The sequence below is a fragment of the Alternaria infectoria genome, assembly GCF_024043175.1.
Source record: "Alternaria infectoria strain BMP 0036 chromosome Unknown scaffold_11, whole genome shotgun sequence".
Taxonomy (NCBI): Eukaryota; Fungi; Ascomycota; class Dothideomycetes; order Pleosporales; family Pleosporaceae; genus Alternaria; species Alternaria infectoria.
The window spans coordinates 467884-495642 of NW_026250700.1; the positions used below are offsets into that span (position 1 = coordinate 467884).

Below are 27759 nucleotides of genomic sequence, written 5' to 3' on the forward strand. Positions count from 1 at the left end.
GGAAGTGCAAACTTATGTCCGATCGCGGGTAAGTTCCTGGCTAGAGCTCTCGGGCTGTAGTCTCGCCGGCGGTTTCCTGCCTTCTAAGCGACGTCATGGTCGCGAGCGTTACGGAGATTTTAGTTGGGGGTTGGTGTTTCAACTGTCTTGTAAGCCACGCTGAGGACATGACGATAGCGATTCAGGTACTACGTATACGTATCTAAACGGCTAACGGCACAACGTGTCCTCACCCGTTTTTTTTTCACATGATTTACAGCAATGAGCAAGAATGTGCACGACTCACTCGGTCAATCTCCGCGGTACCGTGCCACTTACCTCAATGTCACTATCACAATCACAACCTTGGAACGCATGAAGGAGCGAAAAGCGGAGAAATTGCACCGACGGAAAACAAAATAGTCCATCCTACTTGCACGAAGGCTTCGATGCGAAAGAAAAGCAAGCGGATGTGGTTGCGGAGCTGGAAGAAGCAGTGTTAAGTACCTAGCACAAGTGTCTGCAGCCGACCATCTGCGGGTGGCGGGTACCTCATCCTCCCTCTATGCTTCATCTACATTCCTTTTGCTTGTAGACAACTGCTTTTCTCCTCCCGCGGCTGCAGTGTTATGCAATGCACAAAGAATTCTCCATCACTCACTAACGCATGCAGCGACTGCACGGAATGATCACTCCTGCATTCCAACGTTTTCCCCACTATCTCACACAGCATCCACCCTCCTCTCACTCCATCGCTTCGGCGCATTTCCCTACCGTATCAACACGTTCGGCCCGTCACGAAGTAACGGCATCCCCCCTCCAAAAGTTTGGTCCGTTGAGTAATGCCTCTTCAAAACCACAGTCAACGTCCGCGGGTAAGGAAAATTAGCCCACATCGCTCGCGCCATGCAGGGGCTCAGGGGCTGGCTGGTGCGGCGCAGCTCGGAAGAAGGCGCCAAAAGGAACGACGGGAAAAAGGAAAATAGGGAAGTAGAAAAAGGGAAACGACATAACGATAACGTCACGGGTTTATGCGAACGGCTAGTAGCGAGGTAGAGGGGGTGTGGGTTACTGCTAGGGACGTTTCCGCGGGGGAGAGGAAGGTTGCGCGAAGGGGATTGCCGGGTCTTTGGATCGTGGGTTGGAATGTGGCTGGGCGTGTGGGAACGAGATGAGGATCACGAATGCGGATGTTGATGTAGAGAATGTACTTGTCTGGTTAGTCGTCAAGATTAGACTGCACGGAAATCAACGAAGCCAAAGAGGTGTGAACTCATGCCGAAGCATATTGATTCCATTTGCAAGTCTGCATAGCTGCATTCTTCTAGACTTAATGGGGTGTTAATACACCCAGTCCCTATGATTCATTATTCCATTACTCCAGCTGACTCCCGTCAGACAAGACATATCCAAAGATACAGAAGCCACCATGCCCTCCCAGCCATCGAACAAATGAGAAAAACATACAGAGTAAGAGGAAAAAACAATGTACTACGCTGAGCAAAACGACGTTTCGTGATATCCAGTCCTCCGTTAGATACAAAGGAATCCGGGGTGTGAGATCAAGTAAACGCTTTTAACTCCTTGGTGGCAACGCCCTGCGCCAATTCGTGATAGTATCCAAGATTGTGTGCCGTATTAAGATTATGCTTTCATGTGTGCCCATGAATGAGAGAGTGAAAGAAATAAAGTGGAAAGAGTATGCCGTATCGCCATAACAGACTGGCAAAGAATAAAAACGCATCGACGAAAAGTCCGGGTATAGTCAAGAAGCGAAGGTCAACGTTGCGATAAGCATGCTATCAGGATTGAAGCTACTACCCTCTAAAGTCCCCTGGTCCTTGGTTGGCGAAGATGTAGCTCTTGGGCTGGGGTTCGGTCGTTCGCCGTATGAGGTTTCCATGCGGATCCGTGCCTTGAGGTGGTGTGTACTGGTGTACGAGGAAGTCGGGCATGGCGGAGACTTGGGGCGCGAAGGGAACGTTGTGATGGATGCCACTCAATGACATGTCCTTATAGTCATCATACATGTTTCCGCCCTGCATGTACTGGACATTGCTGTCATCGCCTTGTGTCTGAGCTGTGTCAGGTAGCGATGGTCGCCTGAAGTGCGAGGGCTTCGGTTGTTGAATCGTAAGATCAGTTGTGGAATGGAAAGCTGCACGCATCTGGGGTTGCTGCATGTATGATGTTCGAGGGAAGTGCTGCTGTGTCGCTGGTGCTGACTGCGGAGGTGTGTCGCGGTACAAAGCGTCGTTTACAAAGCGCGATTGCAAATCCATGGACGAAGATGGCGGTGAAGTGCTCTTCGCAATCACATTTCCAGATTGGTCGTTGGACCAGTTCGCGTGCATGCTCTCTGGGCTGTTGTGATCCGGCATCGCAGAATGCGGTCTTATCACAGCAGCACCACCCCAATAGTTACCGAAATCTTGTGGTGTCAGAGGAGTTGGTGGTGCTAGACTACCGCCTTGTCCAATTGTGGTGGTGCTCGAAGTCGAGAACGTTCGTGCGAACTTGGGCGACGCAGCAGCATCCGAGAAGCTCATAGCCATAGGTGAGCGTTGTGCTGAACCTGGCTGCGACTTTTGGACACGACCTCCAGCATTCGCAATTCCAGTTGATCGAATTCGGCGGATGACTTTGTCGTTGTTGCCTCCTGGTGATGGCATGGGGGCAGAATACGAGGCGCTCCTCATTGCGCTGGAGTTCAGGTTGACTGGACGCTTCTGTCTTCTCGCAGCGATGCTCGAATGCTGATCTGATTGTTGGAAGCCCTCCGGAGTACCGTTTCGGATATGGATCGCGTCCATGTTGTTGGCCAGATTGCTGCTTGAAGAGTTTCTTCGGGCAAACGCATCCTCGCGGAAGTGCAGTGGAATGTCGAGATCAGAGGGCGCAGCACTGAGCTTCCGTGCTTGTTCCGGTGAAGTGAGGATGGCGTGTGCAGACGAGTTTGGCTGTTGGTAGAAGTTCGACTGCGGGTACATTTGGTTTGAGCCATCTTGGGGCCAGAATGGAAGCGTCTGTTCGGAGGCTGATGCCTGAGCAAGACTGTATGGTGCGAATTGATCCTCTGGTTCCTCGACCTGCTTGGGCTGTGCCATTTGCGAGGGATCCTCTGTCCAGCCGGTGTAGACCGAGTTCAAAGAGGCGATGGAGGGAGGTGTAGGTCCATTTGGCGATTGCGTGGTGCCAGATGACTGGGTGCCATTGTATGGGGACGCGTCCGACGAGATGGATCCTGTACTTTGCTGAGCTTCTGCAGATGTAGAGTTGGTGGTGTTGGTCGCAGCAAGTGCCGAGTAGTCTATCTGGAAGTCGGCGAAGTTGTCGAATTCTGGGTGTGAAGGTGCGATGTCGCTGGGCATGGACGCGGGAACCGAAAAGGCGCCTAGGTCGCTAGAGTACGCATTGGGCAGCCCGTTGACACCGTTGTTGTCGTAAGAGAAGTCTTGCTCTTGCGCATTAAGACCTATGCCACTGTTGTGCATGTAGGCACCGTTAGTCGCAGCCATGATTGAGTGCATGAGGTCGTTGGAGCGGTACGAGGCGGAACGGTCGGGCTCCGGGACTGCGTGGAGGGCGTTTTGCATGTCGTATTGTTGTTGCTGCTGCTGTTGATGCTGTTGGTGCTGGTGCTGGTGCGGGTGCTGCAGTATGAGCTGAGGGCCCAGGTCGAGGGCTGATGGTCCCTCGCCCGTTTGTACAGGAAGCGTTGCAGGGCTGATGTCAGCGTTCGGATAGTAGTCCGGCTGCATGAGCATATGCGGATGTTGCTGCTCTTGCGGGTGCGCGTAGTGGTTAGACATGACGGGCACGTGCTGGTGTCCGAACGGAAGGCTCATAGTCATGTTGTACTGGTTCATTAGCTTCTTGCGGTCCTGCTTGACTTTGGCTCTGCGGTTCTGGAACCAGTTCTGCAGTCGTGTTAGCGACGCACGGCATACATCATGACAGGACACTTGCGTTGATCTTGTCCAGTGGCACGCCGAGGCGCGTCGCGAACTCCTTCTTTACATTGGTACTGGGCTTGTGCTGCGCCAGGAAGTGCTGCTCGAGGATGTCGTGCTGGTCCTTGGTGAGGCGGGGTTTGACATCGCTGCCAGGCTGCTTGGGGGCAGAGGGTGCCGTCGTCGAGGCCCCGCTAGAATCCATGGCGGCGCGCACAGCGGCAATACAGGCAGAGCGGCTTCAGAGGGGCGCAGTGTCAAGGGCGACGAGGGCTGCAATAAAGTCGTCGGCGTGGGCGCGTTCGGGTAGTGACAGGTGGGTGCAGCTGTGGACGGCGGAATCTGGGGCGCTGGTGATGGGCGATAATGCGTAGAGCACGGATGCACGGGATGCACCGAGACGGGTCGGCGCTGGGATAGATATGTGTCGAGGGAAGATGCCAGTAATGGTAGCGAGCGACGATTACGAAGGGGAGCGAAAACAACAGCAGTAGACTCTATATCTACAATAGAAAAACGAGGGTATTCAGCGCGAGGGCGCGGTAGGGAAAGGCACGAAGCGAACGACGACGGAGAAGAAGAGCAGGAGGAGCGATCAGGTTGTTGGCTGCCCAGGTGCCGCTTGGTTGGTCGGAGGTGCTAACTTGCTAAGCCACTGAACCCCCCAGCATGCATTATGCTGCTCCGGCACAAAAATAGTTTCGTGACACTCGTCGTCTCCGCTCAGCACACCTGAATCCTGGAGAAGACGCACCGGATGATTCGATCTTCTGTTTCTTGCACCTGCTCGCCCTCGTGCTCCGTGGAGGGCGGCCACACGCTCGCATACACATAGACTCACAGCACTGGCCGGCACGCCCAACCCCGGCGCGCAATCGTGAAGCGCGCCCAGGGGCACTCTCCTGCCTCACGCCAATTGGTCCGGCCGTGGAGCGAGCTGCGGCGGCGGCTGTGATCCGCCCTCGGGCGGGAGACATGTCCCACTGATTTGAAGGCGATGGATGGTGCTGCAGCTTGGGCCTTCCCCCGTTCGGAGAATATACATGAGCGTGTGAGAGTGCATGTTAATGCCAACGCAGCCTGCCTGCTCAACCACGTTCCACGTCAAATGTCTAGTCACCGTCGGCGCCGGCATGGCTTCAACGTGGGCAACGGGCTCGAGCGCTGCTTTGAGCTGATGGCGTCAACATTGCGCTCGCCGTCGTGCCGACATCCTGTGCCTCTCACGACTCGCCGAGTAGCTCTTTGTCAGTAACCGCTTCCGGTCCGAGTCGACCATCTGTGTGACGAGATGCCCCCCGGGCGCATGGCCAAGGGGCATATCGCGCCGCTGATCTGCTGGCTCGGAAGTCGGCGCACATGTTTTGGCAACATATCGACGGTTCCTGAGCGTACCTTGCAGCAAAGGGGCTTCCGTACCACCTGCGAAACTCAAATTGGCCCCAGCTTGTCCTACAAACTTCGTGTGTTGACTGACTTGGGCGACGGATAATCCCAGCCTAGCTCGGAAGACTCAGTGCGCCCCCAGCTGGGGGACCCGCTGGCCCAAACCAAAAAACCTCGTGCTGCAAGGGCGTCCCTATCATGCGCTGCACCCTGCCGACTATCAGACGTCCTCGCCAACCCGTCTGAACTTAGTCTTCTTTGCGAGTCTGCTACGCCAGCTTTCGTGTCGCACCACAGAGACGGCACGCCCAGCTGACGTCTTCGACTGCAGTAGCTTGTGGTGCCGTCGTCTTTCCAGAAAACAGTTCGATGGGGCGCAGACTGCTCGAAATGGAGTATTTCATGCGATGCGCTGCATTCCGTGATTCCCGTACAGGGAGGATGATACGGCGAGTCGAACAAGGCTAGCACTCCAAGCGACACTCCTGCATGCTGTTTAAGGGTCGCGAGGCTGTGCACGCATGAAGTAGATTTCAACCTCCAAACATTGTTGCTTCGCCGCACAATCGGTCTCCGACCTCATCTTCCATCCAATCTACGGCTTATCGTAAGCTTCAACCGTCTGACTGCAGCTCAGTCACCGATGTAAACTGAGCTTGCAGTAAACCTGAAAATGTCGAGTAAGCAGGCTCACGATCCTGGCAAAATACTGAATCGCCCACACAAAGACGAGTAAGGTAACCGTCGGTGTTGATTCTCTTCGCTTAGACTAAGGCATCTGCGATCTGTATGTCTCCTTGCCCTGTTGCTTTGTCCCATGATGTCAGCGTGACACTGCGCATGTCCTTGACAATGTAATCTGCGCCAGCTTCTATCAGCTGTTCTAGCGTATGTGTGGTGTAAAGTCCCACTACGACGAACCCTGCTGCCTTTCCAGACTTGACGCCTGCAGGCGCATCTTCGAAGACAATGATGGAAGATTTGTTTTCTTGGAGCCCCAGCTTCTTTGCACCCATCTGGTAGGGCGCCGGGTCTGGCTTGCCGTTGGGCACATCTTCTGCCGTTACGAGATTCTTGGGGTGCGCCAGCTTCATGACATCGAGCCAGCCTTGCACAAGAGGTCGCGTGCCCGAGGTAACGATAGACCATGGAACAAGGTGCTCTTCGAGCTTGTCCAACAGAGCTCGTGAACCGGGAATCTCAATGGCGTCTTGTCCGAATTCTTTCGGAATCAACCCCTCTGCTTGGGAGATATCTTATCTGTCAGATGCATGCTTTTGTCAAAATGAAGATATGGCACTTACACTCCTCATTTGCGAGCTTTGGCTCATAGATCCGAAGGACGTCGATCGACCTTCGACCATGTGATGAAGCGAGGATGACATTAGGATCGACACCTATCTCTTTCCCAATCCTGATACAGACATGTAAGCTTCGAGACGTGAACATTCTCGGCTGTTACTTACTTGTGCCAATGCTTCACAATGGCCTCTGTGGAATCGATGATAGTCCCACTACCTATATTAGCTGACTTGTGAGATGCTTTCAATGAGTATCACGCACTCCATATCAAAGAGCTGCAGGCGATGAGATATTAGTATCAGTTTGTGATGCAAGTGAGCGTGCTTCTTACCAAGCCATGGAAGGGTATTGTTTTGGCAGGTGCCGAGAAGGAAGGCTCTGATACAGTCATGGTCTGAAGTTAGAGATGCGATGAGCTGGTTCTCAGTCAACAAGGTCAAGATGTCGCAATGATACAGTGAAGTACCCGAGCGGACTATTGTAGATGTACACCTGGTGGGAAAGAGAATACGTTATCGCGCTAACTCGTTCCGGTATCGGATCCGACAACTGCCGATGATGCAGCCAATCATGATGACGGCAACTAAAAGATGCTAGTCCCGACGCTGGACATACGGCCGGGACGCCTGGTCTCAATTTGACGTTCTAGAAGATGGATAGAGGGTAAAGATGGATCTATTTCCATTTGTGTTGTTGGAGAGCGTGAGAGTTGGGTATGGCCAGTGCCGCGGGGGTGGGGCTAAAGCTAGCTAGGCGGACACAAGCGGCAGAACTTTTCACGTGCCGAACTTTTTCTGGATCGCCTAGAACTTTTCTGTAGACGATTGCGATAACATACACCACGCCAACAAGTCAACATGAAGGTCGGAAGTAAGGCTTCTCACGGAATACAGCCCCGTTATAGAACTAACGATCATTGTAGAGCCAAAGTCGAAGCGCGTACCCGTGCGGTTAAGGCACAAGATCGAGAAGGCTTCAGCGGCGAAGCAGAAGAAGGCGAAGAAGCTTGCCAAGAAGGTACTGTCATCATGCGCGACTACAGCGCTCGCATTCTGACGCATATAGGACCCAACATGGCGCTCCAAGACCAAGAAGGAACCCGGCATTCCCAACCTGTTTCCCTACAAAGACAAGATTCTCGCAGAAGTGGAGGAGCAGCGCAGGAGGAAGGAAGAGGACAATGCACGCCGACGCCAGCTAGCGAAGGAGCAACAACAGAAGGGCGCAACCGCCGAGGATGTCATGGAGGATGACGAAGAGTTTGAGCAATTCGATGCTGAAGGCGATGAACTACTTGCCGACGACAGCGAAGACGAGGATTCGATGCAGGTGGTAAGTCTAAGTGGCTAGTATACGATGCGCGACCGTACTAATGTCATGCAGGACAACAAGTTCAACCCCATGGCAGCTCTCCTAGCTTCTGCCAAAGCGCGCGCCGCAGAATTCGAGAAGAACGACGACCCAGACGCCATGGAAGACAGCGATGACGACGAGTCGGATGACGATGATACCGTCAGGGTCCGCAAAGATGCGTCAAGAAAACAGTTCGACAAGATATACAAGCAGGTTGTCGACGCCGCGGATGTTGTTCTGTACGTGCTCGATGCTCGCGACCCAATGGGAACACGATCGAAAGAGGTGGAGCAGGCCGTCATGGCAGCCGACCGTTCAAGCAAGCGCTTGATATTCATCCTCAACAAGATCGACTTGGTCCCACCGCCGGTACTACGCGCATGGTTGATTCACCTACGTCGCTCATTCCCTACTCTTCCTCTACGTGCGTCAAAATCTGCGCCTAACGCGCAAACCTTCGAGCACAAGGACCTCTCAATCAAGGGAACATCCGAGACACTCTTCAAGGCTCTCAAGACCTTCGCTGAGTCCCGTCAGTTGAAGCGCGCAGTCCACGTCGGAATTATTGGATTTCCCAACGTTGGCAAATCGTCCGTCATCAATGCCTTGACATCGAGAGTAGGCGGCAAGGCTGCTGGATGTCCTACCGGTGCTGAGGCGGGAGTTACCACCAGTTTGCGTGAAGTTAAGATTGACAACAAATTGAAACTCATCGACTCGCCTGGTATCGTTTTCCCCAACACCGAAGGATCGAAGGACAGCAAGGTACAACAAAAGGCGCGCCTGATTTTGCTAAACGCTGTACCCCCAAAAGAGATTGATGACCCTGTTCCCGCTGTCAGTCTGCTCATCAAAAGACTGTCATCCTCGGAAGAGCTTTTCTCGAAATTGATGGCAGTCTACGATCTACCTCCCCTACACGCTGTGGGCAACGACAGGACGACCGACTTCTTGGTTCAAGTAGCAAGGAAAAGAGGCCGTCTGGGCAAGGGCGGTGTACCCAACATGCACGCCGCGGCACAAACCGTCATCGTCGACTGGAGAGATGGTCGCATTCAAGGATGGACCAGCCCTCCCAAGTACACCCCTGCGGAGCCTGATACCACCAAGACTGCACCAGCTACGAAGGGCGGACTCGTTGGCGATCAGAAGGAGATCGTCAAGGAATGGGCTGCGGAGTTCAAGCTTGATGGTCTATGGGGTGATGATTCAAATGATACGGCGATACCAGAGGCTATGGAGGAGTAGGCAGCTTGTGTTGACTGTTATGGCGAAACGGCGTTCGTAAGGCTATAGTGCTAGTGTACTTGACTCGCACATAGGAAAAGCTCCGACTAAACATCGGGCCTAGCAATGATACATGTTCTTCAAACGATATTGCATTCCTGACCCTAGACGTTTTAGAGCCTTCCGATGCAAGCCTTGCGATGAGCGTATGTGGATCGTGTACCGCTACTGACCGAATCAGTTTCTGCGATATCGGATCCGCATCGTACCATAGTACAAGCGAAAAAGTTCTCTCCAAGCTGCAACCCCACACCGATGGGAGTGTTCGGCGATATGTTCGCTCCCATAGGTAGGTTTCGCCGCCCCACACTTTGGGGTGAGAGCCGACGGAAACCGAGAGCTCCATCACGTCAAGCTCCATAGCTCAAGATACATAACGACGCGTTCCTTTAGATTTTTGGTCAGTCAAATTTATCATCACACACACGATGGGTTCTTCAAAGGGTCTCCAGCCTCTGCGCTCTGCTTCCAAGACTTTGAATGCGCTGCCCGCAGCCTATGCTGGCGCGCAGATCGCATCGAGACGGTATGCGGGGACGCTCGCAAACTTCAAGATTCCTACTATCAACAACGAGCCTAACGTAAGATAAGAGACGATGTATATGTTCAGAATCAATTTGCTGACTCAAAATTATAGCAACATTATGCCAAAGGCTCGGTAGACCGCCAGAAGCTTCAAGATGCGGTTGCACGTATGAAGAAGCAAGGACCAGTACAAGTACCTCTTGCCGTAGGAGGAGAATACGTAGGCCTTCCACACGCACATACAAGTCTCGTGTCACTCTAACACCATTCAGATCAACAACTCCTCAATCCTCACTCAGAACAACCCCTCCTCCCACGCCGACGTTATCGCCAAATACTCCAATGCCAGCGCAGCCGATGTGAAGAAGGCCATAGACGCAGCCCTAGCTGCTAAGCCAGCATGGGAGGCACTTCCCTTCGCCGAACGCGCATCCGTGTTCCTGAAGGCGGCCGACCTCGTCGCCACAAAGTACCGATACGAGATCATGGCTGCGACCATGGTGGGACAGGGCAAGAACGCGTGGCAGGCCGAGATTGACTCAGCGGCTGAGCTGTGCGACTTCCTGAGGTTCAACGTCAAGTACGCGGAAGACACATACGGACACCAGCCCACGCACAACTCGCCAGGAGTCTGGAAGCAAGTAAAGCATCTGTTTATAGCTCGGAAACGAAACTAACAGGTACAGCCGCGTTGAGTACCGACCTCTCGAGGGCTTCGTCTATGCCGTGTCACCATTCAACTTCACAGCCATCGGCGGTAACCTTCCTGCAGCCCCAGCTCTGATGGGTAACGTCGTCGTCTGGAAGCCATCGCCATCTGCGATCGCCTCGAACTGGCTCCTTTACCAGATTCTCATCGAGGCCGGCCTTCCACCAAACGTGATCCAGTGGGTGCCCGGTGATGCTGTGGAGGTAACCCAGGAAGTCCTGAACCACAAGCAATTCGCATCTCTGCACTACACCGGTAGCACAGCGGTGTTCCGTCAACTATACGGAAAGATCGCGAACGGTGTGGCTGAGGGCAAGTACCAGAGCTACCCCAGGATTGTTGGTGAGACAGGAGGAAAGAACTTCCATCTCGTCCACAAAGATGCCGACATCCACAACGCAGCTATCCAGACCGTCCGCGGTGCATTCGAGTACCAAGGTCAAAAGTGCAGCGCCTGCTCCCGTCTATACGTACCCGAGTCCGCCTGGCCCGAATTCAAAGAGATTCTCGTCCGTGAAGTCGAAGCCCTGAACATCGGCGAGCCCACCGACTTCTCCAACTTCATCGGCCCCGTCATCCACGAGGCATCCTTCAAGAAGCTGTCTGGCGTCATCGACGAAGCCAAGAACGACAGCGAGCTCGAGCTTGTCGTGGGCGGCAAGTACGACAGCAGCAAGGGCTACTACATCCACCCAACCATCTACCGTACTAAGAACCCCAACCACCCCCTTCTATCCCGCGAACTCTTCGGCCCCGTCCTTGTAGCCTACGTCTACGACGACGCTGCGCCCAACGCCTTCGCCAACATCATCAAGCAGATCGACGACACGTCTGAGTACGCGTTGACAGGCGCTGTGTTCGCAAAGGATCGGGAGACTATCAAGTACGCGTCTGAGAAGCTGAGGGATGCGGCGGGTAACTTCTACATCAACTGCAAGTGCACGGGTGCAGTTGTTGGACAACAGCCTTTCGGTGGATCAAGGGCTAGTGGAACGAACGACAAGGCTGGTAGTGCGAACTTGCTCGCGAGGTTCGTCAATATGAGGGCGATTAAGGAGGAGTTTATGCCTACGGAGAAGGTAACGTACCCTAGCAACGAGGTTTAGGTTGGATCACGCAGCCTCGATTGATGGAGAAAAGCATCGCATGTTCAGCTAGCATTGGCGTTGGCGTTGGATTGGATACAAACGATTTATGATAAAAAGGGAAAGATTTGTATGGAATCCGATTGACATAAGTCATGTATTGGAAGTTGTGTTACAAGTCTGCATGCGTGGTTCTGGCACATGACACTGGAAAGACATCTGTACAACACCAAAGCAAGGCTCGTCGCAGATAAACCCTCCCTCTTCTGAACCGTGTGAAAGCAATGCAAAGCTTTAGATATATCATGAAGTTACATCAATTATCTTAATCCCTAATCCTACTGTTAGGAACCTGTGTTCTAGACAGTTAGACAACATTATGTAACCTAACCTAGCGCAAGTATAAGTAGATCTAAGAAATTATTACCTAAAAAGTAATAATTTATCTATTCTTACTAAATAATATACTATTACTTTACTATCTCTTACATTCTATATTAATTAGTAGTTACTTATTTAATATTTAAATTATTTACCTTATAATACGCCTATATTATATAATATCTACTTATAATACTTATAGTAATAGTTATATACTAATAAACGTTAATAATAATATAAAACTATCTAATATAGTAGTATTAGCTATAAGTCTATTAGTACTAACTTCTATTAAAAAGAAAGTATATAAGCTAATACTTTCTATATCTAAGATAGATAATAATATTAGTAATAGTCTAATTCTACTACTATTACTATAGAATTATATTCTTACTTCTAATAAGATCTAAAATATTCTAGAAGAGGCTATTTTAAACTAGAAGCTATAACGCCTTTATACTTAGAGAACTTTCTAACTAAAGTATATTAAGCTAGCTAAGTTATAAAATCTTTACGCTAGAGTTACTATAAGTAACTTAACTACTCTTAAAAAGAACGTAAAAGCGCTATTTATAACTTACTTAGAGAATGCTTTTTCTACTAAAAACTTTCTAAGACTTAAACCTTTATAGTTATTCTTAAAGACTAACTAAGCGTAATATAATTACTAGAAGTAAAATTATAAGTTATACTTTTTTTATATACTATAAAGCTTTATAATAAAGATATAAAAAGTAGATTTTAGTACTATATATATCTCTAAGCTATTAAAGACTTTATAGTATATCTATTAAGTATTAGAAAAGTACTAGAACTTTATCTAGATACTATTATAAGTAGATCTTAAGTATATTATATTAAACTTACTTAGTTCTTTATAAGAGCGTAAGTAATATACTTATAATTACTTTAAGTGCACTATATAGTATAGTAATTAGAATTTTATAGACTTTTTAGATTATATAAGGCTATTATAAAAAAAACTTAAATTAGACTAAATACTAGATATATAAGTACTAGAGTATACTATAGCTTTATAAAATAATATTAGAAAAAGCTTACTCTTACTCTTTATAAACTAACGCTCTATACTTCTATAAGTAGAAAAATATACTAACTTTATTTTTTAATAAAAGTTCTATATTATAAAAAATAAGCTATAACTACTTAAGAAGAATAGGTCTTAACTTACCTAAGATTAATCTAATATTTAGAGTACTAGTAGACTTCTAAAAAACGCTAAGCGCGCTAGATTAGCCTAGAATAAGTTAAAGAAAAGTAATTTAAGTAATAATAATATATTAGAAAAGTAAATTATATACTATAAATATAGTAAAGTTAGTTATTATAAGAATAAATATCTAAAGGCTAATAAGTCTAATACTATAAATAAGTCTGCTAATAAGTCTAAGTTAGAAAAAAACTAGAAGTAAAAGAATTAATCTTCTACCTTACTATCTATATTTCTCTAAATAAGAAGAATAAGAATATAGAAATGCTACGCAAGGCCTTATAGCCTACTCTATTCTAACTCTTAATAGTAAAGTTTACTCTTAAGATATCTAAGCCTAAAAAAGTAATAATTAATAGTAGTTTATAACTAAACTTTATCTCTACTATATTAGTAAAAAAGTAAGAATTAGTTATTAATTCTTTATCTAACTTTCTTATAAAAAAGGTTAATAGTAGAAAGCTTACTATCTATAGAATAACTAAAGTAAATGTTACTATTACTAATTTATAAAGCTACGTAAAGACGTAGTATATTCTATTTATAGTATCTAACCTAAATAGATATACTATATATTTAGAATTACTATAAATTAATTACTATAACTCTAGATTAAACTACGCTTTATAGTATATACCTTTTAGAGGTAATAAAGCTAAAGAAATTAGCTTTTTTTAAAAGATTATAGTAGAGAATATCTAATTATTTAAAAAGAGTATACGTAATTCTAGTATAGATATATATACCTATCTAGTAGGCGTAGTAGATTAAAATAACCTATTCTTAGCTTAAATAAGTAATATACCTTTACTATATATAGAGTTTATTAATATTTATTCTAAGAAGAACTTAGTAATTATTACTAAGTATAGCTTACAAAACCTAGCTCTAAACTTAGAACCTAGAATAAATCTACTATATATACTATTATATAATCTTTCTTAAACTAAGTTAGAGCTTCTTAGAAAGTACTTAAAAGAGTATATAGTATAAGAGTAGATAAAACACTTAAAGTTACTAGCTAGCGTACTTATTCTCTTTATTAAGAAGAAGAATAGCTTTATAAAGCTATATATTAACTATTATAGCTTAAATAAGATTATAATTAAGAATAGATACTTACTACCTCTAATTATAGAGTCTTTAAACTACTTAGCGTAAGCTAAGTACTATACTAAGCTAAATATATAAGAGGCTTACTATAGAATTTATATCTAGAAAGAAGATAAGTAGAAAACTATATTTTATATCTAATATAGTTATTTTAAGTATACTATAATACCTTTTAGCTTTATAAATGTACTTACCTAGTTTTAGATATATATTAACTAGACGCTTATTAGTTTAATTAATATATTATATATTATCTATCTAAATAATATTCTTATCTTCTTAAATACTCTTAAAGAATATAAAGTATATATTAAGAAAGTCTTATAGAGACTGCGTAAGGCTAAGCTTTATTTAAAGCTTAGTAAGTATAAGTAGTATATCTAACGCACTAAGTACCTTAGTTATATTATTATATCTAATAAAATTAAGATTAACTAAGACTATATTAAGACTATCTAGAATTAGCCTAAGCTATATATAGTTTATAATATTTAGGTATTTATTAGCTTTATAAACTACTATTACTAATTTATTACTAGTTTTTCTAAATTAGCTCTACTATTAACTATTTTAACCTAAAAAAGCCTAGGCGTAGCTAGAAGTAGCTACGCTATATAGAGAGAGAAGAGCTAGTCTCTAGATATTAGTAAAGCTACTAGAAAAGCTTTTTATAAGCTTAAGAACTCTTTCTTAAAAAAACTAATCTTAGCTTACTTTAAAAGAGATTATAAAATAAAAATTAAAGTTAATATATTTAGAGGTATAATATTAGGTATTCTAAGCTAATATATTATAGAATTACCTAAGCTAAATAACTAGTACCTAGTTAACTTCTATTTACGTAAGCTTATTATAGTAAAGTATAATTATAATATATATAACTAAGAACTATTAGCTATTATTAAAAGTTTAGAATATTAGTAATATTACTTTAAAAGTATTTATTTTAAAATCTTTACTAATTATATAAACCTTAAGTAGTTTATAGAAACTAAAGCTCTTAACTATTATTAAGTTTAGTCTTACCTAGTACTTACGCAATATAATTTTAACTTAATTTATTATTCTAGAAGTACTAATTTAGTAAATAGCCTATTACGCTACTCTAATTATATAGCTAAGTTATAGAAGCTAGCTTAAAAGTATAATAAAGCCTTTATATAGTCTATAAGAGATATTATTCTTAATAAAAGAAAAAAAGCTTTCTTAGCTATAGCTACGCTAATAAGGTCTAGTTCTAGATTAGAACTACTAAATAAATTAAGTAAAGCGCTTAATAAGTTTAAGTAAGTTAATTAGACTAAACTAAAAAAGTAAAAGTCTATAAAAGATTAGAATACCTCTAATAAAGCTAGTAAATTCTTCTTAGAAGAATTAGACTTAGATATAGAATAGATAGACTTATTAGAACCTATTATAGGTTATAGTTACCTCTAAAAGCTTACTAATATAGAAAGTAAGTTAAAAGTACTTATAAAGTACTATAATAACCTACTAGTAAAATATTTTAGAGTAAGACGCATATTAGAAAAGCTTTAATATTAATATACCTAGAAGAGTATAAGAAAGAACGTTACTAAGTATTATTATAATTACTTAGCCTACTATAAGATAATACTAGCTTACTATAAACTATATAGCCTACTAAAATCTCTACTTTCTCTAGATTAACTCTAGAAGAAAGCTACTATAGATTTTATTATAGAGCTCTTTTCTAGTACTATATAAGACTAAGTCTATAATATAATACTAGTTATTATATATAAACTTACTAAGATAGCCTATTATATTCTAGTAAGAGGTAATTAAAATAGCTTAGACCTTACCTAGACCTAGATACGTAAGATTATTTACTTATATAGTGTTCTAAAGTAGGTTATCTTAGATAAAAGCCTACTAATAAATATAAAGTATTAAAATACTTTTTAATACTATTTAAACTCTAGAAAAGTTTTTATATCTATATTCTATCTCTAGATAGATAGTTAAACTAAGTAGTAGAACTAAATACTAGAATAGTACTTATAGTATTACTACACACTAGAATAGAATAACTAGACTCTATAGATGTTTATTAGAAAATTTACGTATAATAATAGTATTTATATAACTACTAGTATAACTCTCTTTTAAGTCTATTATAGTATAAATCTAAAAGAAGTAGACTAGCCTAGTATAGTCTAGAGTAATAAGAAAAGCTCTATAGAGCTCTCTACTACTATAAAAGTACTTAGCTTATAAGCTAAGTATAAGAAAAAGATTATTATAGCTAATGCCTATTAGAAAGTATATACTAATAAGAAAAAGATACTTTTTCTATTTAAGGTAGAGAATTAAGTTTTAATCTCTAATTAGTATATATATTCTACTAAGCTAAAGAAAAAGCTAGATTAGAAGTATATAGGCTTTAGGCGTATAATAGTCTAGATTAGCCTATCTACGTTTAAGATTAATATACTTAAACTAAAGATAGTCTATCTAGTCTTTTACGTATTACTTCTAGAACTATATAAGCTAACTAGATAATTATTATACCTACTAATATAGAGTATTAACACTATACGTAGATTTAGTAATAATATATATAATATTAACTAAATCTTAGATTAAAGGCGTAATAAGAATAATTAGTAGAAGTATCTTATTAAATAGTAAGGCTACTCTAATAAGAAGAACTCTTAGAAACTAGAACTAGAGATTAGCGTAAAGGCGCTATAGAAGTTTTAGAATAATAAGAGTATATAGCTCTAACGTTAGTTTAAAAAGAAAAAACTTAAGTAAAGCTATAGATAGCTTTCTAAAAAGAAGAGAGATAAGTTAAAATAATACTTAGAGAATAAATCTAAGTATACCTTTACTAGTTTTTTTCTAATTTAGGTTTTTTAATATAGTATTTAATAGTACTATAGCCTAATAGCTTACCTTAGCTATTCTTATAATAATTATATACTACTTATTATAAATTATTATAATCTATTTTATATTATAAGACTTTACTTCTATTAGTTTTCTATAGATCTTAGACTTTAAGATAAAATATTATATTTCTATAAGTTACTTAGAAGATAGATTTTATAAGACTTTAGTAATTCTTACTAAGCTAAGTATACGCTAGAGAATAAGCTATTAAAGCCTATTATAGGTTAGAATAATCTAAAATAAGCTAAGAGTTCTAAATATTATACTTAAAGACTACTTTTCTGCTAGATTTACTACTAAATACTTAAACTAGTACCTAATACTTTAAAATTAAGCTATATACTACTAGAATAACTTAGAATAGCCTATTATAAGGTATTTTACCTATTCTTAGTATTATTATAAATTACGTTAGCTACTTTAATTTTCTTAGTAAAAATACTCTTCTAATCTTAGATAGTATTAACTCTACTATTCTTAAGAGTATAGATTTTAGTAGTCTTATCTAATATAATCTTTTTAAGCTAAACCTTCTTAGAATTAATAACTATATACTATTATTATAGTAAAGTGTTAATATAGAGTAGAGTAACAAAACGCAGTTAGTAACTCTATATAGTAATCTTAATATAGGTATATTTTCTAAATATCTTATACTTACTATATATAGCTATAATAATTAATAAAACTCTCTCTATAACGTTTGCTATAGATATAGTACTTTAATAATAATAATAATAATAATAATAATATGCTTATAGAGAGTAATAGCAATAGAGGCTTCTCTAGTATACTTAGAGGTAGACTTAGAAGTAGTAATAGGTAAGCTATAAGGCTGTAGAAATGTTAAAATATTCTTAAAAGTTAACGTAGAAGCTTTCTAAGTGTAGGTAAACTTTAGGTCTAAAATAATATTAAATTATAGTACTACTATAAAATGCAAAAAGATATTCGCGTAGGTAAACTATAGTATAGAGAATAGTAGCCTAGAGAGAATTATAAGAACTTTGTATATAGAGAATACTTCTCTTTATTCTATATCTTTCTTAATACCTCTGCGCACTTTAAAACTTCTAAGAATCTACTAATATATCTACTAAATATAAAGAACCTTCTACACTAAACTTCTTTTCTATACTTACTATTAAGGCTCTAGTTCTTATAATAATAATAATACCTAGCGTAATAGAACGTACTACTTTAGTAAATCTTACTAGCTACACGCGCAGCCTATTTAACTTTCTAGTTCTTTCTAGAGACTTTAAAATAAAAGACTTATAGTAAATAGCTATAAGAATAGAGCTAAAGAAGAGCTTCTATTAGAATAGTAAGAGGTAGATAAGTGTAATTACTACTAATAGACAACGCCTTATAGCTTTATATATTATAAGTATATACTATCTTACCTAAATAACTTTTTCTTATAATGTTATAATAATTGTAGAAGAATAGTTTAATTAGCTTAGTATATTAGATAAGAAGCTAGGTAGTTTAGAGCTAGTAACCTAAGATAAGCTTAACTTTATTAAGCTTATAGCAGGCAATATTTTTCTTAGCTAGAGGTAGGTAGCGCTCTACTAGCTATGTAAGACAGTATATATATAGTGTATAGAAGGCTATAGTAAGAGCTAGAGACTTATTAGTATAGATAGAGAATAGATAGATAGGTAGGTAATAGTAAATATAGATAGTAAGTAGTAGTTACGTAATATAGCTATTAGAGTTATTAGGCTTATAGGTAATTGCGCATAAAATATAGGTTACTAGTAATTATATAGGTATTATATAGGTATCTTAGGTTAGGTTAGGCTTTGTACTAGTAGTAGGCTTACTAAGTTACCTTTTAGAGTTACGTAATAGTATAGAGTAGGTATTAGTAGTGCTAGTTAATAGTCTAGATAGCTATTAGTAATATATAATAAATGTAAAGTAGTTAGTCTATTATAATTACGTATATTAACTATTATATTAGTAGTAAGAGTAGTATAGGTGTAAGTGTTATAAGTTATAAATCTAGGCTTATGTTAGAGATTTTTTAAGTTTACTTTTAGAGTCTAATATAGTAACGCGTTATTGCGTAATTACGTAATTATATAATTACATAATTATTTAATTTTAAAAAAAGTACGCTATAGACTCTATCTCTTAGGCCTAGAGAGAAACTATATACTATTATAAGTTAGAATAGCTTATAATAGCCTAGTATAAAAAAGACTTACCTTCTTAGAACTATTTTCTATTATATTATTAAAGGTATACTTTTACTTAGCTACGCGAACTTAATTAGAGGCTAAAACTAACTTCTTAGAGTAACTAGAAGTAAAAAGGTAAACTAAAGACGTAGTAGACTAATAATAATAAGTTTTACTATTATAAAGAAAAAGCTTCTTTATATAGAGATAATATTATCTATTAGAGATTAGAATAGTCTATAATAGCCTAGAATAGCTACTTACTTCTTAATAATCTTCTTAAAGGCTATAGCTATCTTTAAGAGTTTATTAGTAAAGCTTTAAATCTTTTAAGTAGTATAATTATAAATAGATTTAATCTACTAAGCTAGAGCTAGAACTTTAGTGCTATTAGTATTAGTAGAAGGTATAATCTAGGCGCTCTAATTATTAACTTAATAAAGTAAGTTATAGTTATAGATAGTAATAGTGCTTTAATTAATCTTTTGTAGAAGATTACTAATAGTATAATTAAAGTAACTATTATCTAATTCTACTTAAGAAGACTATATAATAAGTTAGTATAGGTTATAATAGTCTATTATAGAGTATTATAACTTACTATATAGTAATCTTAGTTAAGAATCTAGTACCTAAGGCACTTTAACTAATAGTAGGTCTTACTATTTATAACGCAGAACTAGCTACTTAGAAGACTAATATACTTAGTATATTCTAGAATCTTTTTCTTATCTAGTAAGTAGATAAAGTAATAGCTAACTTTTCTAAAGTACTTAACGCTACTAGTAAAAAAGAATATAACATAGTAGTAATAAGAGTTTATAGCCTACTTACTATATTTTATAAAGGTATTTAAAATATTAGTAGAGTTTATAGTAAACTATTCTAGGCTATAATAGCTTTAAATAAGTTTTCTAAAAGCTAGATAAGATAAAGTTATTAAAAGTAAGCGTAAACATAAGTAGAATAAATAGTATAATATAAATAGTTATCTACTAGTATTATATTAGCTTAGTTATATCTTAGTAACTTATAATACTCTATAATAGCCTATAATAGGCTATTATAGGCTATTTAGGCTACTAGTAGAAAATATTAAAATTAGAAGTACTTATCTAATTATTATTAGTTAGTATAAAAGTAATAGTAAAGAAATCTAAAAGATCTTAATATAATACTACTAAGACGCTAGCTACTAGCGTAAGTAGTAGTATTTACTATAATATTTTATTATTACTTATTTTAGTAGTAAGTAAGAAAATTACTAAGTAAAGGTAAAAGTAAGTTTAAAAAATAACTTTCTTATAAGATAGTGTATTCTATATCTACTAATATACGCCTTAATTACTAGATAATAATAATTTATAAGATAGCTTACCTTAGCCTAAAATAACTTATTTTACCTAACTCTAGAGAATTAGAGCTAAAAAGAGAAATATTATTAGAAACTTATATTCTAGATAGTTAGATAACGTTATATAACTTAACTTAGCGTAAGTATAAGTAGATCTAAAAAATTATTACTTAAAAAGTAATAATTTATCTATTTTTACTAAATAATATACTATTACTTTACTATTTTTTATATCTTATATTAATTAGTAGTTACTTATCTAACACCTACGTGTATATAGGTGTAATAACCTTAGGAGTTTAAGAGTGCAGAGCGAAACAGCTAGTCTGCAACAATATACGAGGAAAACACTTCTATTAAGGTGTGCAACTGCCTCTAGTAGCGTTACGAAAGCCTGATATAATACAAATGCAGACGCTAATGCACATTTCGGAATGTCCATTAATGTGCCTACTAGATAAAGTTGGCCTACCTTTTCTGTGGCTTGAACTTAGCGAAATTGCAGTTACTAGACAGATGCCTTAGGCCTCAGCGACTAGAGCATTTCATTGGAAGAAGACGTTGAGTAGATGTGCTGTAGTCTAGATTAGTATCAAATCGAAGGTTGATAAAAGCTTGACGCAATGTAAGTGGGTTTTCGACTTTCGTCCAAAAATGGGGTGAGAGCCTACGTTTAGAAACGCAACTCAAACCCTCACACGACTTATCCAAAGCAACAACATGTACATGTGCCTCGGCAACAACAACACAGAAAACGTTGAGAGATGGGTCCAATCTCACGACGCGGCTCAACGCACCTTCTAGAACCTGCATGAGTCGTGACATCGACCCACCAGCTATCGGGAGCCCCGTTCGTTTCGAAGCGAACCTTGCAACCTTATTTTGGAGCCGCAATGCACGGGGGCGTTCGAGCAATTTCCAGAAGATAGGGTGAGGATACGGCCGTTGAGATCGTGATTTGCATTGTCGGGTCTGGCTTGGTGACATGCGCATTCGTGTGACGTGAAGGTATCCAACAGATGGGTTTTCGGTCGGCATGGGGATGAGACTGTGATGCGATTATACCCCGAATTCCGGGTCGGAATCGGGACAGCACATCTTGGTCCGAACCAGCGACCAGGGTGGAGCGGAGCGGATTGTGCTGAGGAATCAATGCCGTATCTTATCGTGCGAGGTACCGTTTTGGTGTCATGTAGCGAGTGTGAGATGAGATGAGCCTCGTATGCATACATGCTTACCTAGGTAGTGAAGACTGCGCTGTTGAATCGCCTCGGTCGTGGTGATGGAGTTAAGCAACTCTTCACGATGGATCAGCTTCAATCAGTAAGCATCTCCATATGCATGATAACAAACACGCGTACGCCCCTCTTTTCAGATTCGTATCTTGGAGGAGAGGAGAATTTAGATGCCGACGCCGACTCTCCGCCCACCATCCGCACGTTAACTCCAGACAGCGGAAACAGCACGAAAATCTCGAGCTTCTAAAAGTAAATCCTGGAACACCCACAGGGTAACCTCGGCAGCTCGGTACATTCTCCTTCGAGATCGAAAACCCTTGTCAGAGCCTTATGACACACTGTCCGCGATCTGCAACATGCATAGCGGCACCTTTTCCCAGCGCCGCCATCCCTGCCGTGTTCGGCGCCTGCTCTGCGATTCGTTGCTGTGATTGGGTCCGCGGGCCAAGCTTTTGAATCACGTGGCTGCTTCGAGCCTAGCGCAACGCTTCGGCCGAGCAGACCTGAGATTTTTGATCATGGTGTCATCGCCTCATGGATCGCACGTTGCAAGCGGATTTCTGGAGCGGTGCGCGCGAGTCGGGAATGGGGACGCATCCAGATGGTTGGGCAGTCGCCCGGTTTGTTTTGTCCTGGTTACGCATTTGCTAGTGGCTTCTCTTACCGCTGCATCGCATGACTTGTGCGCGCTGCCCGCCGTGTGTGTGGCTCTTTATATGTAGCGTCTCCCGCGGTGATCTCCCTGCTTTCCTACTCCGAGGTTACTTTTCGTCTATTTCATTCTCTTAGATATCCTTTTAATATACCTGGGCTTTGTCCCTACGTCGCTTCCGTTTTATCACTTCGACGAATATCATCGATCAATCTACGAAGTCGACACATCGAATCGATCGCATTATCACAATGGAGAAGGACCAACAGGTCGCCGACCGCTCTGCGGCGAACAGCAGTAGTGGAAGCAACATGGATGTCGAGTCTGGAAGAGAAGGCATCTCGCATTGGAAGATGATCACGGATCAGGGTGTTGTGACCAAGGAGATCATCAACTACGACTATGAGGGCGAGGGAACAGAAGAGGATCCCTACGTTGTGGAGTGGATCGACAACGACCCCAGGAATCCAATGACCTGGCCCAAGACGAAGAAGTGGATCATGGCCATTGCGGTCGCCAACTCGGTTCTCGTCGTATCATTCTGTTCATCGGCTTTCTCTGGAGGTATGTATTGCGCAACTCGAGATGGATATGGAACAACATCTGACATCTGATAGGCATCCAACAAATTATGGCTGAGTTCAGCGTCAGCCAGGAAATCGTCACACTCGGTGTATCGCTCTTCGTTCTCGGATTCGCCCTTGGCCCTCTGCTATGGGCTCCCTTCTCGGAATTGTACGGTCGCCAAATCGTCTTCGTCGGAACATACACTGCTTTCATGGCTTTCAACGCTGGTGCCGCTGGTGCGCCCACCATCTACGGCCTGCTCATCCTCCGATTCTTCGCTGCTGCTTTCGGTTCCAGTCCTCTTACCAACGCTGGAGGTGTCATTGCCGATCTCTTCTCGGCAAATGAGCGCGGACTGGCCATGTCAATCTTCTCCGCTGCGCCGTTTATGGGTCCCGTTCTCGGTCCGATTATTGGTGGCTTCTTGGGCATGACTGAAGGTTGGAGATGGGTCAACGGACTCATGGCTATCTGGGCTGGTGTCATTCTCGTCGTCACCTCCTTCCTCGTCCCTGAGACATACGCTCCGGTCCTGCTCAGGAAACGTGCTGAGAAGCTCTCGAAGCTGTCTGGAAAGGTCTACCGCTCCCGCACTGATATTGACCAAGGCAAGGTTTCGCTTGGAGAGGGTTTCGCAACTGGTCTCAAGCGTCCCTGGATCCTGCTCTTCTGCGAGCCCATCGTTCTGCTCCTTTCTCTCTATCACGCCATCATCTACGGTATCCTTTACATGCTCTTCGGCGCTTTCCCCATTGTCTACCGTATCGGCCGTGGTTGGAATGAGGGTATCAGTGGTCTGCCTTTCGTCGCCGTCGCTATCGGAGTCTTGCTCGCTATCACATACGTCATTACGGTCGACAACAAGATGTACATGAAGAAGGTCAACGAGTCCGGCCGTGGATTCGCAGCTCCAGAGGCACGTCTGCCCATGTGCATCATCGGCGGTATCGCACTCCCCATTGGTCTGTTCTGGTTCGCCTGGACCAACTCGCCTGATCTGCCATGGGCTGCCAGCGTCGTCGCCTCCATTCCATTCGGTTTCGGCATGGTGCTCATCTTCCTGTCCATCATGAACTACCTCATCGACTCGTACACCATCTTCGCTGCATCCGTCCTGGCCGGTAACGGTATCATCCGTTCAATTTTCGGTGCTGCTTTCCCTCTGTTCACCTCGCAGATGTACAAGGGCCTCGGTATCCACTGGGCTTCGTCCGTACCCGCCTTCCTCGCCGTCGCCTGCCTCCCGCTCCCCTTCCTATTCTACAAGTACGGCAAGACCATCCGCGAAAAGTGCAAGTACGCCGCCCAATCCGAGGCCTTCATGGAGCGCATTCGCAACCAACAAGCCGCAAAGGCCGCACGACAGGCCCAGGGTGTCGAATCAGAAGATACATCGCGCGCCAACACTCTCACACCTCAAGAGGAAGTTGAGGAGGAGGCACACGAGGAAGAGTCCGCACCCAAGTTCGAGGAGATGAAGACCGAGAAGGAGACCGATGGCGAGGGTCTCAAGAAGGTTCAGACTGGCCGCTCAACAAGAAGTCGGAGAACAGTCAGAGATCTCGACTTCAACCCCAACCCGTTCGATATCGACCGCGTCAACACAAGGGAAAGCTTTGTTACTAGGCCGAGGACGAACAGCCGGGCGAGTAGCAGGAAATAGATGTTTGTGTTTTGTTGTAGCGTTTTTACGGTCGAAAAGTTGTATGTTGCATTTGACGCATGGCATCAGCATTGTATACCCCTCTCCTATTATCATTAGTTAATACAAGATCCACGATATTCTGAATATGCTCCTTTGCTTCTTTCTCGTGATTGTGCTTACATGCGTAGTGGTGGCACTGGGACAATCGGATTTGTCGCATCTTGTCAATATGCTTTACCGAGTACTACATATGAATGTAGAAGTACACATTGCCTCGTGTAATGTCTACCTGTCAAAACGTGGCACTGTGTATGCTGCAACACGACTCCTGTCATTCCCTCATTGGGATGGCGAGATCGCCCTTGCATGGTTCATCCTCGGCGATCACCATCAGCCGCGGCCAAGGCATGCAAGTGTCGTATCAGAAACCGTCCGCACAGCACTCTTCTAGACACGTAACACGTTGCGCAATATGGAATCGCATCGGCCCTTCCCCCGCGCATCTCGCCCATCGCATCTGGCCATGGAAAGCGTCTATGTATATTCCCTTAGCTTCTAGCCGCCTTCCTTGAGCGCGCATCAGCAATGCCACGCGTGCGCACTCGACACGTCGTCCTCAGCGTCTCCATCCTCTGCTGGATATACTACTTCCTTCCTAAAGACGAAGCCTTCCCGTCTCGCCACGCCGTACACGATCATGGGTCCACCGCCGCGTTGGCGCGCTACATGAACGATCCATCTCAGATTCCGCATATCGATGCGACGCCGAGTAGCTTCGACTGGAGTTCTGTGAACTTCACCTTCCCACCACCACAAAGCCCGAAACTTCCTACACCTTTCACGGGTCGTCCTCGCATACAACATAAGTTCAAACCCGAGCCGCGCGATGTACATACCATACAAGAAGGGAGACGACGATACGTGAAGAGAGTGTTCGAGAAGAGCTGGGCAAGCTACAGGAGCAAGGCATGGATGAAGGATGCCCTGAAGCCTATAAGTGGGGAGTACGTCGACCAGTTCTCTGGCTGGGCTGCGACCTTGGTGGATTCACTAGACACACTCTGGATGCTCGGCATGCGCGATGAATTCTACGAAGCTGTCGAAGCAGTAGCGACGATCGATTTCGGCAAGTCTACGGCACCAACGGTCAATACGTTCGAGACGTGTATACGGTACCTGGGCGGGCTCCTTGCTGCATACGACTTGAGCGGACATGAGGTGCTGAAGGCGAAGGCAATTGAAGTAGGTGACTTGTTGTATGGCGCCTTCAACACCGAGAATGGCATGCCTGTCGACTTCATCAACTTCGAAAACGCGAAGCAAGGCACTGGTTTGATAGTTGAAAACCAAGTGGTCAGTGCTAGTCCTGGTACCATTACTCTCGAGTTCAGCAGGCTGAGCCAGATTACCGGAGACGACAAGTACTATGCCGCCGTGTCGAATCTGATGGATGTCTTTGCGGAGAGTCAAAATGCGACGAAGCTGCCGGGCATGTGGCCCATGATGGTACACATGAGCGCGAAGGACGTCGTCTCTGGGTATCAGTTCACGATAGGTGGGAATGCAGATTCCCTGTATGAGTACCTGCCGAAGGCGCATGCTCTGCTTGGTTCAAAGGAGACCAGCTCGAGCAAATACGAGGCCATGTCACGCGCTTTTATGGACACAGCGATGAACAACTTGTTCTTTGCACCTATGATACCAGGGAAGGAGGATATTCTGATTTCTGGTAATGTGGACGTTCACGCGGATGGTCCTAGTCTCGACCCTGAAAGCGAGCATCTGTCTTGCTTTATCGGTGGTCTTTTTGCGCTCGGCGGGCGCCTGTTCGATAACGACGAGTACCTCGATACTGGAGCGAAGCTTGCTCGCGGCTGCGCATATGCTTACAAGGCATTTCCCACTGGTATCATGCCAGAAAGGTACAACATGGTTCTATGCCCTAACTCCGATCATCGCAAACCCTGCGCTTGGGACGAAGAGCGCTATGCTGTAGATGCAGCAGCACGACCACAACACAAACCCCATCTACCCAAAGGCTTCACTACTGCCAAAGATCCCCGTTACATCCTGCGTCCCGAGGCCATTGAATCAATCTTCATACTATGGCGTATCACAGGTGATCCCATCTGGCGCGAGACAGCATGGCAGATGTTCGAAGCCGTATCCAGTGCAACAGACACCGAACTCGCGAATGCAGCGATCTTGGACGTTACCGTCATTGGATCGAAGAAGGAGGATTACATGGAGAGTTTCTGGATGGCCGAGACGCTCAAGTACTTTTACTTGTGCTTTGCAGATACGGACTTGATTAGCTTGGATGACTTTGTGTTGAACACTGAAGCGCATCCCTTTCGGCTATCCAGGGGGTAGGTGACGCGTATGTAACTCTGAATATGATAGAGGAAGTTTGTTGTCGTATTAGTCCCATACGTGCCCGCAACATCCATGGTAGACACCTGCTATGATCGGCGAAATTGCGTGAACCCTCGCAACAAGACGCGAACGCGACGTTAGAATAGGCGAGAAAAACAAAGGCCATCGCCAACTACAATCAGCGTACACTTCGCCCTCCATCTTGCACAACACCCAAACCCCCTACGCACATTACGCCCATCGGCAAATCACAGTCATCACATACCCAACCACCCAAAGTACCGTCAAAGTCATTGCAATCGGATCATCACGAGACGAGCGCGCAAACAAGAACATTACGCCCTCAATGTTCTCGACGCCCATAGATCCCATGCCGCAACTCCGCAGCCCCACTCTTCAAGCATGTCAAGCATGTGGCGGCGCACGCCATGATTGGTGGTGTACCTGACCGCGGCCGATGTTTCTAAACCAGGAACACGCACAAGCCTAGCGCGTGGATGCGCGGCCCCCTT

At 43.2% G+C, this 27759-nt stretch overlaps 6 protein-coding genes across 6 annotated transcripts; 4 read left to right on the forward strand and 2 right to left on the reverse strand.

The window, feature by feature from the left end:
• Positions 1–1796: 1796 nt before the first annotated feature.
• Positions 1797–4137, reverse strand: J4E92_007034 (uncharacterized protein; the record flags this gene model as incomplete). The annotated part of the gene is made up of 2 exons (XM_051498398.1): positions 1797–3899; positions 3949–4137. 2 exons carry the CDS (start codon positions 4135–4137, stop codon positions 1797–1799), a joined length of 2292 nt encoding a protein of 763 aa, XP_051351332.1.
• Positions 4138–6082: 1945 nt separating this feature from the next.
• Positions 6083–6682, reverse strand: J4E92_007035 (uncharacterized protein; the record flags this gene model as incomplete). The annotated part of the gene is made up of 2 exons (XM_051498399.1): positions 6083–6573; positions 6673–6682. 2 exons carry the CDS (start codon positions 6680–6682, stop codon positions 6083–6085), a joined length of 501 nt encoding a protein of 166 aa, XP_051351333.1.
• A 795-nt stretch (positions 6683–7477) lies between these two features.
• Positions 7478–9221, forward strand: J4E92_007036 (uncharacterized protein; the record flags this gene model as incomplete). Its single annotated transcript, XM_051498400.1, has 4 exons — positions 7478–7490; positions 7543–7637; positions 7686–7952; positions 8004–9221. 4 exons carry the CDS (start codon positions 7478–7480, stop codon positions 9219–9221), a joined length of 1593 nt encoding a protein of 530 aa, XP_051351334.1.
• A 467-nt stretch (positions 9222–9688) lies between these two features.
• On the forward strand, positions 9689–11600 carry J4E92_007037 (uncharacterized protein; the record flags this gene model as incomplete). The annotated part of the gene is made up of 4 exons (XM_051498401.1): positions 9689–9841; positions 9898–10005; positions 10058–10422; positions 10472–11600. The coding sequence occupies 4 exons, from the start codon at positions 9689–9691 to the stop codon at positions 11598–11600; spliced, it is 1755 nt and encodes a 584-aa protein (XP_051351335.1).
• An 11310-nt stretch (positions 11601–22910) lies between these two features.
• J4E92_007038 (uncharacterized protein) lies at positions 22911–24889 on the forward strand (the record flags this gene model as incomplete). Its single annotated transcript, XM_051498402.1, has 2 exons — positions 22911–23223; positions 23277–24889. The coding sequence occupies 2 exons, from the start codon at positions 22911–22913 to the stop codon at positions 24887–24889; spliced, it is 1926 nt and encodes a 641-aa protein (XP_051351336.1).
• Positions 24890–25456: 567 nt separating this feature from the next.
• Positions 25457–27244, forward strand: J4E92_007039 (uncharacterized protein; the record flags this gene model as incomplete). The annotated part of the gene is made up of 1 exon (XM_051498403.1): positions 25457–27244. The coding sequence occupies one exon, from the start codon at positions 25457–25459 to the stop codon at positions 27242–27244; it is 1788 nt and encodes a 595-aa protein (XP_051351337.1).
• Between the last annotated feature and the right edge of the window lie 515 nt (positions 27245–27759).